General features: G+C 38.7%; 1 protein-coding gene across 15 annotated transcripts in view; it reads right to left on the reverse strand.

The window, feature by feature from the left end:
• Positions 1-12,095, reverse strand: part of MYCBP2 (MYC binding protein 2) — a 420,373-nt gene that overhangs the window by 23,336 nt on the left and 384,942 nt on the right. For all 15 annotated transcript variants that reach the window (XM_048852688.2, XM_048852718.2, XM_075129126.1 and 12 more), the window contains 4 exons: positions 9,203-9,283; positions 7,742-8,008; positions 2,825-3,108; positions 2,457-2,553 (listed from right to left, as the gene is read on the reverse strand). In XM_048852688.2, coding sequence (XP_048708645.1) covers positions 2,457-2,553; positions 2,825-3,108; positions 7,742-8,008; positions 9,203-9,283 — 729 coding nt within the window. The remainder of the gene's footprint in view (positions 1-2,456; positions 2,554-2,824; positions 3,109-7,741; positions 8,009-9,202; positions 9,284-12,095) is intronic.

Here is a 12,095-nt window from a genome sequence, read left to right on the forward strand (position 1 = left end):
CCACCTCTGAATCACACCCAAAAACATCTGTATGTGCTCATGTTGAATCTCAAGGGTCTGGAATGGATCATGACTCCGAGTCCTGACCCTGAGATTCACAGGAAGAACCAAATGCACCCAGCATAGAGGAGTTCTTATTATTTTTCTTCTCCCTCAGCAAAAATGGTGACACCCTCTTCTAACATATGGAGTCATTTCCACAGTGAAAGACAGACAAAAAAGGATCTGCATTTTGCAAGTACTGCTAAATGAAATATGTATTTCCAAATGCTATCAGAATGACCAAATGCATCATTGTATGTATGAAATGTCCTGCAAACATTAAAAAATCTTTCTTGAGTAGAAATGAAGTTAAAAAAATGAGTCTGAGACAAAAGACACTGAAAGTGGTTGCACTTGCAACAAACATTCTCGATCCTTAAGTCCTCCTCCTGTGACAACATAATCTGGAAGTCTTGTACATTCAAGTCTGCCTCTTCAGTCATCAGGAACACAACAGATATTTCAACCTACTTGTGACGTTATAGATAATTTCTGCAACCACTGTTATATATTTGCAACAAATCTTGTACAAGGATTGTCAAGTAAGGTGTCTGTGGAAAGGTTATGATTTGCTGAATATGATTATGCTATTTGTATGCATGTATCATTTTTGTATTTGAAGCTATGAGTATAAGCTCTATACCTAGATTTCAAATGTTTGCTCCTGGGGTAACGCCCACAAAGTATTTAGCCTGCACATCTTGGAAGGTCTATTCAAATTGAGTGGCCCATCAAAAGAACATTTAATTCACAATGGAAGATGCCCTTCTACACTGAATGGACTTTCCTGTGAATGTGCTGTTTGAGGCTTAAGCAGTGGCTTATATTGTGTCTAGGCAGAATCATGCATGGACATGTGACTTTCCCATGTGACTCCAAACACTATCTTGTCACCTGTGACTTTCCACTAGCTGTGCTGAGGGCTTTGTTTGAAACAATGGGTTTCTCTCCACATGGCAGAAGCTATAAAAGGCCCTGGAAACACCTCCATTTTGCCTCTTTCCTGCTCAAACCTCTGGACCATGGACTTATACTAATGGGAGAAGTCTAACCCAGGGACTGAGGTCCTTCCAATGATTTGGAAGCAACCAGAGACTTGACTCAAGCCAGCGGTTTATTCCATCACTGATACAAGCCTGAACCAAGAACTTTGCAATTATTGTATGTATTTGATTTCTTTAACCAATTTTTAACTTTTACCTTTCTTTCTTTTTATAAATAAACCTTTAGATTTTAGATACTAAAGGATTGGCAACAGCGCGATTTTTGGGTAAGATCTGAGTTGTATATTGACCTTGGTGTGTGGCTGGTCCTTTGGGATCAGAAGAACCTTTAATTGATTAAACTGGTTTTAAAGAACCACTCATCTCTAAGTCTAGTGTTTTTGGTGGTGATACAAGGACTGGAATGCCTAAGGAAACTGCTGTTCTGACTTCTTGTTAGCAAGTGTGGTGAGACAGAAGTTTACTTTTGTTGCTGGTTTGGTATGTCTCATGGGAGAATAAGCTCCAGTTTTGGGGTGTACCTGCTCTATTTCTCAGCAGTTTGTCCTGAATTTGGTATTCTCAGTTGTGATCCACGGAGGCCTGGTTACACTACTATATCCAAAAGATTCCCAACAATAACTTCATTTATAGACAAGATGATACCTGAATAGCAACACAAAGTTGATCAAGCTCTCACAAGAGCCAAAAACGCTTCTGGTATTCCATTATAAATCACTGAAAACAGTTGTTGGCAGGCAGCATTTAAACTATTAGGACCATCATACCAGTCACCCAGCAGACATTCTTTGAGCAAGCCTTTTCTATAGTCAGAAGTCATAGATGTAAGACACAGTTTGCCAAAGTAATAAGGAACTGGAAATAGGGTCTTACAGTGGGAAGTGTTGGGCAACCTTAGCAATAGGTGGCTCTACCACCTTTGCCTAAAACAATTACATACAAATATATAAAAACAATAATACATTGGCAAAGTCAAACATTCAAAAACTAAAAATTCAATAATTAAACTTGCCAGTGACACTTCAGAGGTGCTGTGCAACTAACAACTTCCTCTGAGTTCAAATGGAATTGTGAATGCTCAGCACTCCTGAAAAATCAGGTTCTAGGTGTCTCACATTGGCCAGCTAACAAATGAGGAACAAAGTGAGCCACTACTTCTGAAATTTTTGTCTAAGTGACTTATTCAACAATATACAGAAAATCTGGGCAAAGCCAGAGACAGAACCCAATTCTCACTGGTCCCAGTTCAATGCCTTAACCTAAAGGCCGTCTATTCTCTTCCTGAGACCTGTACCTCATTCACAGTGCATTGAATGAAGCAGGGTTCCTCAGGAAAAACACAATACATGAACTGTTCAGTGATCAGAACTGTTTCAACATCAAAGTAACACTCAGAGCATGGAAACTTACTGCTGCCATGTCCTTAATCAGCTTAATAATGATTTCTGAAATCTGCGTAGGAGTTGAGCCCTTCATCCACCAATGGCTTTCACCTCGGCGAATATAGCTGCAAAAGATAATAAATAAGATAAATGAAATTAATAAAGGCAATGCCTTAGTATATTTCAAAAGTAATCAAAGGAACATTACAGTTATTTAGTACCCTGCTTTTTACATCATCAACATAGTAACACTTTATGTCAAATTAAATAGTTCTAATAGTAGGGCAAAAGTATTTATTTTCAGATTATAAAAAGGAGAGATAAAGAGTGTATTTTACTTTAAAATCTCTGGCTTTTGTTTGTCTTTAACTTGACAAAAATATAGCTTCTACCAACCTGGAATTGAAAATCATTGGAAGTGTAACTGTAGTAACTCCTTTGCCTGCAGCAGTGCCAGCAGTTCCAGTTATAGTGGTTCCTTTGGCTTTTAGCTGTACAGTGAGTGCTTTGGCAATGCACCCCAGGAACATGTCCAAGATACCCAGCTTATTCCAATCTCCTTTTTCCGTTGAGTGAATAATATCACTTATGTCTGCTGGTGGCAGAGACTTCACACCTATGATACTAGCCAAGCGACTAGGGGTCACCTCTGGCAAAACACGTCTTAATAATGATGTGACCTAAGGAGGAGAACCAAAGCAACACAAAATTAAAGGAGATAGCTGAATTTTAAAGCCATATTCAAAAGCACCTTTTACTTATTTATAAGTTATTTTGGTACGTCATTTTCATAAGAACAGTTAATCTACTTTTTAACTTCTAAATAATCTTTCTCAGAAATGTTGTAATGTTTGTACCATACTTTGTAAATTGTAATGTGCTATATAAATTTCAAGCATAATTATTATTAACGCAGTTACTTATAGGAAAATTGCAATAAAAAGGAGTATCCAAGTACCTTATGCAAATGCAACTAAAAGCTGCTATACTGAAAATCTGATTACTTACACTGGAATACAGAATGCAACACAGCATATAAATTCATAATTAAGGCTTGAGACTTTCAAAAGCTCTCTGTGGTATACTAAGAATACTTACTAACAGGAAGGTAGGGAGATGTAAGAAGCAATAGCCAGGCACTAAATGGTCATTTTAGGTCTGACTGATGCCACTCCCAGTCTCTATTCAAACACAAGTTAATGGTATCTAGTTTGCATATTAATTCAAGCTCATCAGTTTCTCGTTGGATTCTGTTTTTGAAGCTTTTCTGTTGCAAAATTGCCACCTTTAAACTGTTACTGAGTGGCCAGAGAGGTTGAAGTGTTCTCCTACCGGTTTTTGAATGTTATGATTCCTGATGTCAGGAGTGGGAGTGGCTGGGTCATTACACATATTGAATCTATTTCCCCATGTTAAGTATCCTCACACCTTCTTGTAACTGTCTAAATCAGCCATCTTGATTATCACTACAAAAGTTTTTTTTCTCCAGTTTTTTTCTCCTGCTGATAATAGCTCATCTTAATTAATTAGCCTCTTACTCTACTTTTTCATGTTCTCTGTACGTATGTATATATCTATATATATCTTCTTACTATATGTTCCATTCTATGCATCCGATGAAGTGGGCTGTAGCCCACGAAAGCTTATGCTCCAATAAATTTGTTAGTCTCTAAGGTGCCACAAGTACTCTTATTACAGTTGGTCTAAATTTGCTCCATTTAAGTATTGAGCAGATACAGAACTGCTATTACAGGAACTCAAAGGAAAGAAACCTAATTGCAATTTTTGGTTGCAGTTAAAATCAACATTTTCCAGTAGAGGTCATTCAGCTGCCACAATTAGCTATTTTACTAAACAAGATTTCTCCCTGCCCCAATAACTTACCTTTCATTAACTTTGTAAATCTCTTGCCTTTGGAAAACATTCAAACCTAGACAAACTTCTACTATCAATAGTGAAATAAATTTCCCTATTCTAATACAATACTGGTTTGCCTGGTTAAAATAAAAACCACAATGAAATTAAAAAAAAACAACAAAAAACACAACACTAGGTTATAACTTTAATGTTAAGTTGGCTACACTGCTTACAGGAAATATTACTCTGTTTCTATTTTAATGTACTTCTGTTTATGTTGTTAAATGTAAAGATAAAGTACAAAGGATTTGCAATGTGACCAGGTTAAAATTACTTTTGGAAACTTAACTCCTCCATTTCCTGATTTTCAAATTTTAAGCTATATACTGTACAGCCTTAACATTGCACTGACCTAGTTTTGTGTTTTTAATTTATTTTGAAACAGAAAAAATAAAATATTGTGCTTTATATTAGATGCTAAATTGTGCTTAATATTAGATGCCAATTAATTTTTTATCTCAGAAGTTAATGTGAGTACTATTTCTGGCTGAAGATAGTTTCTGCAAGGGTAGGTTAAGTGGGCAACACACATTTGTTTACACATGAGGGTATCATCTTCGCAGAAACAGGTTATTTTATTTTAAATAAAAGCTTGTAACATGCAGTATGATGTATTACATAGTGTAGCAAAACAGAGAATAGACTAAAAAAACACCAGTATCCACGTTTTCTCCTATTGCTTATGACCAGGTAACTTTTTTTTTGCTTGTATTTCAATGACACAATAAAATAAAATTAACATTAAATCACATACATTGTTCCAGCAGCAGCCACGTTATTGGGGGGTTGGGCAGAAAGAAAGGGTAGTGATGATGTAAAGGGAGCAGCAATTCAGTAAGCTCTGCTAAAATCGTACAAATATTCAGAAGCGACCAGCCAATCTCTTATTCCCCTCCAAACCTAGCAATGACTATGACGGGGTGTACCAACCCTGAACTGGAGAGGTGAGGGTTAACAAACTGCCCTGGACTCAAGAGGCCATGCCCACTCACCCCTGCTGGGCAAACTCCCAATGGAGGGAATATTCAAAAGGGAGCAGCGCAACTCAGTTTAGGCTGACTGAGGAGGAGAGCAGCTGCAGCAACCTCCTGCCAGGAAGCTGCCAGGACTCCAAGCTGCCAGGGTTGAGCCTCCTAGCTGCGCCATGGGAAGCCAGTTGTCCATGGGAACTGAAGGGGACCACTTGCTGTTGTCAGTGGAGAAAACTCCAGAGACAAATCAGAGAGAACACAAGAATCACCCCGTGTCCAACCTGATGACTACATTAGAGGGACTGGAATAAAGGTAGGAAGGGACCCAGGGAACACGCTTGGGGGTATCAGGACTTGAATGCTGTGTCAGGGTACACTGTTTCAAAGGGCTCAGGGTTGGAACCTGGTTGAGTAGGGTGGGCCAGGTTCTCCTACCCACCCCATACTTGCTATTGGGCCCTGTGATATTGCCACCAGGCATAGCAGCCTTTGGACTCTTGTCAGTGTGTGCCATTACTGTGTAATATTGCCACTAGTACAAGTGGCCCTTGGACTCTCTCCAGTAGGCGATTCTACCCTGTGATAATGCCACTAGGCAAAGTGACCTTTGGACTCTGACCATTAGCGGTATATCCTGCAGTGTCTCCATTAGGCAGTGCTGTTGGCCTGGAGCACTCAACCAGTCCCCAACAATGACGCTGTTCTTCATTAAGAGCTGCTTGCATACAGAATTTCAGTTTTCAAATTTCAATGATTTTTGCTGTAGCTATGTCTAAAGAAGTATGGTTCTAAGATTTTAAAGAAAAATTTCTGCTTCCTGTATTTTAATAATTTTGTAATACTGCCGTGTGATAGCATTCTTTGTAAGTAACAACAAGCAACTCAAACAGCTATTTTTTAAATGGATTTCACTTGTTTTACATTCACTAACAGGACCAGATAAAGGTATAGGCACTAAGAAACTACAGACTTGTAATAATTTCAGAATCAGAGCTTTTATGTTTTCTTTTCAGTTAAGCTTCTAGCACTGATGATTTTGAGGAAAAGCTTGAAAAAGTGACAAGTGCAACTTGCGTCTGCCTGAATCTGCAAACAATGTGAAAGAATTGGCTCAGAGTGGTATGAATTCCTCGATGAATATCAATGGGGTGTTAATTCCAACACTCACTGCTTCTTGACAACACTGTCCAAAGTTGTGTTTGTGGCAGGAAAAGTGCCACTATCTCAGCCAGCCCTCCACCCACCTGAGCAGGTACACTCAGACACATGGGGGGTTCCCCTACTGGCACCTCTGCCAATCTAGGAGAAAGAGGTGATGTCTGCTACCACTCATTTTATCCATGAGGGGAAGAGGGACCCCACTATCACTTCTGTAGCAGAAAAAAGGAGCCCCATGCTGCTGCCCCAGCCGCTCTAGAAGAGGGCAGGGTGCTGTCTGTCACTAGCAGTCCCAGTTGGGGGAGGAGGTTGATGCCACAGGATCACTTCATGAGGGCAGAGCAAAGGGGGTGCAGCTGAGGGCACTCCCTCTAATGATAGGTGTAGGTCCCCAGATTGTCTTAAACCAGTTTTGCTCACAGTTTAAAGGTTGTGTTGAATTGATGATTGTTAGAACTGCCTATTAGTTTGTGGACTTTCTTTACATAATATTGCACTTTTCTTCATGTTATTTGCACATATTTCCTGTGTGTCTTTTCTTGGTAAGATACTATCTATGCAATGTATCTGAAAAAAAAATGATGAATGGAGAAAATAATTCTTTTCATATTAAGGGCTATTGAGCTGTATTAATCTGTATTGCAAATATTTTTGTATTTAAAACAAGTGATTCTCCCTCTCCTCTATGGGCCTGTCACATAATAATGCAAAAAGACCATTAGATCCCTGTGCTAATCTGGAGAGAATGTCCATTGGTGTAAATTTTGTACAAGGCAGTTCACATTGCCATAAAAGGCTCGCATCGCAAACCTTTTGAGATGAGATGGGTGGGGATGCAGAGTGAGATCCTGAGCAGCAATACTGTCCACAGACAGCTGGGACTATATACTGAGTGGCCAACAGATGTCATAGTTCTGATTGCAAAACCAGATTCTACTATAATCCCTGTTTTCAAATGCTCATAACTTTTTGAATCATTTTCTATTCAGGCTAACTGTCCTCCATATGTAGTCACACTACAAAAGTATGCTTTTATTTTATTTGAGACTATTTCATATCTCATATTTGAGGACATTTTGAATTTGACAGTGAAAATTATACACACATATTTTGTTTAATAAAAATCAGAAATGAGGCAAACAACTAAATTGAATAAAAATCAATTCGCATACACTCTGTACTGTCAAGCCCGTTATGATCTAATTTTTAGCACTGGATTATTTTGCTGGAAATACTTCAAGAAATAAGGAGTAGTTAGCACACTCACCTGTCTCTGTACCCTGGGAGAGGCAGTATGCAGTAGTGAAAAGAGATCCTGGAGTAGAGTCAGCTGCTGAGCCAGATATTGACGACCTACATTGGAACCACTCAGTGCCAGAACCATGGACAGCAGCTCAAAGCAATAAGCATCAGAAGAGGCATCTTCATCATTAGGCTGAGAGTTGGCATTCTCCTTGCTAGAGATTGCATGCTCCCATTCCTCACGTACGCGGGTTGCTTCCATTCGGATGGCCTGGACTATATGAGCACATACCTAACCAAACAAATGCCCCACACACAGTAGCTTAGTAAGAACTAAAAAAAAAAAAAAAAATGCAAAAACACCTTCAAGACTGCAATGTAAACCAAAAAAGCCCATAAAATATTGCTGATTTTTTCTATTACTCCCCACTATAAATGCAAATTAAGGCTAAAGATGTACCTATAATACTGAATTTGCTGGACTCTGTGAGTTTGTAGCAATATCACTTAACTATGTTTTTCTTTAAAATCCAGGAAAACACCCAACTAGAAGTCAAAAAGATACATATACCTTCCCAAAAGAGAATACTTCCTTAAAACCACTTTATAATCTCTTTTCTAACCACATATTTAAGAAATCTTAGAGACAATAAAAAACCTTTATTGTTATGTATACATACACATTATTAAATGCATATAATTTACCCAATAATGTGTTAAAAAAGTAAACATATTTAAAAGATTTTAAAGCTTGTAAGGCTTGGCTTTTCAAAGGTGCAAAAGGGAAACAGGCACCTAAATCTTGTTGAAATTAAATGGGAGATGGGCACTTAGTTCCTCTCTAATCTTACTATGTGAAAGGAGAATTTAGTTAAATAAAAAAACTTAAGAAATTTCTTAAAGTTACCTCAGATGCACAGTAGCCAATTTTCTATGTTTGAGTAAAAAAAAATAAAATAAAAAACAGATGAAGCTAAACAAAACCCCAGATCCAAACATCTGAAGACATTGTGGGTGGGGTAGTTTCAGAGCCCAAACCTTGATCTCCTTGCTGGTTCCTGTCCATAATCTAAGAAATCTAAACTTTTATTTGGTGGCATGGAAAGGGAAAATGTGTTTTAAATAAGTACCCAAAATTGGCAGCTGAGACTCATCTGAAAATTGAACGAGGTATGACAGCATTAACTATTAGTAGTAAACACAAGACAACTTGTATGCCACTTAACTATAATTTTAAAAGAAGGTTCACAGGATAAAATTTTATTTTTAGTTACAGTTCACTGCTAAATTTTTAAGCCAAATTATAAATCTTTAAAGATGTAATTTATAAGGGAAACAGAGCCTTAGGTATGGCAAATACTATTAAGGATGAAAAATACTCAAGTAAAAAAATGTCAAACAACAAAAAGATCTATAATTATGCTCTTTTCCAGTAGCTACAATTTAAGATAAACATTTAACACCTCAAGAACTGTATTACACAAACCTGTTTTTGTAAATTTGTCAGTTTGCTCCTGCTGAATATGATTCCAACCATGTGCTCTTTCAGATCTGCATCTGAAGTTGCCTTTATAAGAAGCAGAAATAACATTAGATTAAGACTTTCTAAAGTATTTTCACACCAATGAATGTGGAATGTCAATCTATTCTATGCTAAAAGTGAACAGATTTTTGTAGCATACTGATGTATAGCATAATGTTATGTAGCCAAGATAAATCAATTAGGAAAACTGACACAGGTCAGCTGTGCTTCTTTCCTTCCTGGTATATAAGTAAAATATAAAAGGTCAGAGTACAGATACATCTCCAGCAAGCTCAGACAAATGAAATTCTGTCTTCTAAGACGTACCCTTATGAATTCAACTTAATACTGATCATCAATGATTAAGTCTTTAGAAACTAACGTAACACGGACCAGTTTTACGATCTTTACGTATTTTAAATTAAATGTCTCCAGAAGGAGAAACTCAACAATGAAAATAAAAATAAAATTCCATGATTTATAATATGTAAAGGCAACAAAAATCAGACAATGTATTTTTCAGGATCCGCCATAAATCATCTGCAGTTAATTTAGCACTTGTGAAATGTGCTGAACTGACAACACTGGAAACAGAAGTCCTGCCTTGCCACTGGGCCTTAACCCCGTTCTGGATGAACTACTTTAAGGAGTCATAAAAAATAACTTGCTCACTGGACTAAAAGCAAATCTTTTCAAGTGGGCCTGGGCCACTTAAAAAGCATCCAATGAAAACTATACTTTTAAGTTACTAGGAACTGGGACAGCTTTAAACCAGCAATATGGTAATGAAAGATTCCAAATGCTATTACCAGTCACGAGCCCATCACTTTCTATTAGTTTTAAATTCTAATATGATTGAACTTTGCCATGATCAATAATACATAATTCCACAATTTTCATGATTTTTAAAATATATCTATTTTTAAACAGATTTTACTATGACAATGGAAGGATGGATGAGTGAGCAGGGGTCCTGTGGAATAAATAGCAAGTGATCATGCAATTAAAGACTATGTAATAATGCATATGCACGAGGGGACAAAATTATGGTTGCACAGGTGACCTTAACTCTGGCATTTCTCTCTTTGGAATTTCCTAGACTTTTTCAAAAAGCAATAAAGACAGAACCATATGCAACTGTAATAGACCTCCTGTCATTTATCTTCAGCAGTGTTTGAACCTTGGACCTTCTACACTTCACCACAAAACTCTACCACTTCAGCAAAAGGACTAACTATAACATCTGGCAGCATGAATAAGCCATTACCATCTGCACACCAGCCATTATGAAGAGGATGCATAGCACCCTGAAACAGAGGGTTACACATGCATGAGTAGTCTTTTTTAAGAAAGCACAGAATTTGGCAGAATCTTAACAGATTTTTCTTAATCCTTCTGATAGACAGTGTGGTGCAGTGGATGAGACTTGGTGTGATGGAGTGTCTACCACACCCAAGGCCTAAGAAGGAAGAAAGAGCCAATTAACCCTTTGCTAGGCTGCACCTAAAGAAGAGCCAGGGCTGATAAGGTCTTATGACTGATGAAGCCCAGCTGGGGCTGGAGCTGGGACAGGCACAGAGAGAAGTTGGTGGTAAGAGGGGGCTGCAGGAAGGAACTTACAGGCACTCCCTGGGGGGGGGCGGGGAATGGCAACAACAAGGGCGGAGTTCTAGCAGGAAGTAAGCCCTGAGATCCTTGGAATACAGACTCCTGCAAGAACCTGAGAGGGGTGAAACAGCCATAGGGATCAGAGGAAGCTCCACTGATAACCCAGAGTGGGGGCAGAGCTAGAGAAGAAAGGTAGGAAGGAGGCGAGGGAAACGGAAACAGTGTCTGGGACTGTGAAGACCATGTGTGCTAAACATAGGGTCCCTGGAGTAGTAGATGGGTCCGGATTCCCCTACCAGCCCCTGGGAAAGTGGCAGAATGAGGACAGTAGACAACATGACTGCCTCAGACAGTTTGTCCACTAGGACTTTGATACCCCAGAAAGGAAGAGCTATGATGACCTAGTCAGAGGGATCACCCTGAGTCATGAAGAGGGAGAGAGAGAGAGATCACATGGTGAGCAACTGAAAGAGGGGGCATCAGACTCATTGACAACTATTCCCCAAATGACACACAAGAAGGTGCCGCAGCAGTGAGCAGAGAACCCAGTGACACTTGGGTACGCCATATTGGAGAGCAGGGAAGAAATCCTTACCCCACTGTATCCAATGAAATTTTTGTGATGAATTCAGTAAGGTGAAGATTTCATCCCTTGGTTCTATTCCCAGCTTGTAGAGTCTCTCAGTGGACCATGAGACCTTGTTCAATAATTAGGGCACAAAATTATTAACACCAGTTCATAGAAGGGAATGGATCTAAAACTCTTCTCCAAATTCCCAGCCCAGCACACCTGCTCATAAACAAAAGGCTATTTTGTTTGAGGAGAAAGGGGAGGAGCAATGGAGGCAGCAGTCATGTGGTGCATCCTATCAGGAGATTTAGCTCTGTATAGCATTCTCAAATGAGACACTGGGGAAGATAGTATAGATTGACTGTTGAGAAATTTTACCAGCAAGACTCAAGACAGCTCTATTGTACACAATGCAGACAGCAAATTGTGATTTTTTGACAGCTGATATTAGCCAAATTATTTTCATGGGGCAACAAGTGCTTCCTCAACTCCAGAATGATCCCCATTCCAAATTCCTGTGCAAACCAATGTGATTTAGTGTTTAAATAAAACAAGAAACAATGTATAACAGCAAGAGGGAGTGCCAGCATCTCCTACAATAAATAAGTAATTAGCTCTGAGTAGTTACAGACAAAATTCAGAGACTTGATTCTTCTGCTTACTGTGACAGATGTCTGA

Source organism: Caretta caretta, chromosome 1 (genome assembly GCF_965140235.1).
Source record: "Caretta caretta isolate rCarCar2 chromosome 1, rCarCar1.hap1, whole genome shotgun sequence".
NCBI lineage: Eukaryota > Metazoa > Chordata > Testudines > Cheloniidae > Caretta > Caretta caretta.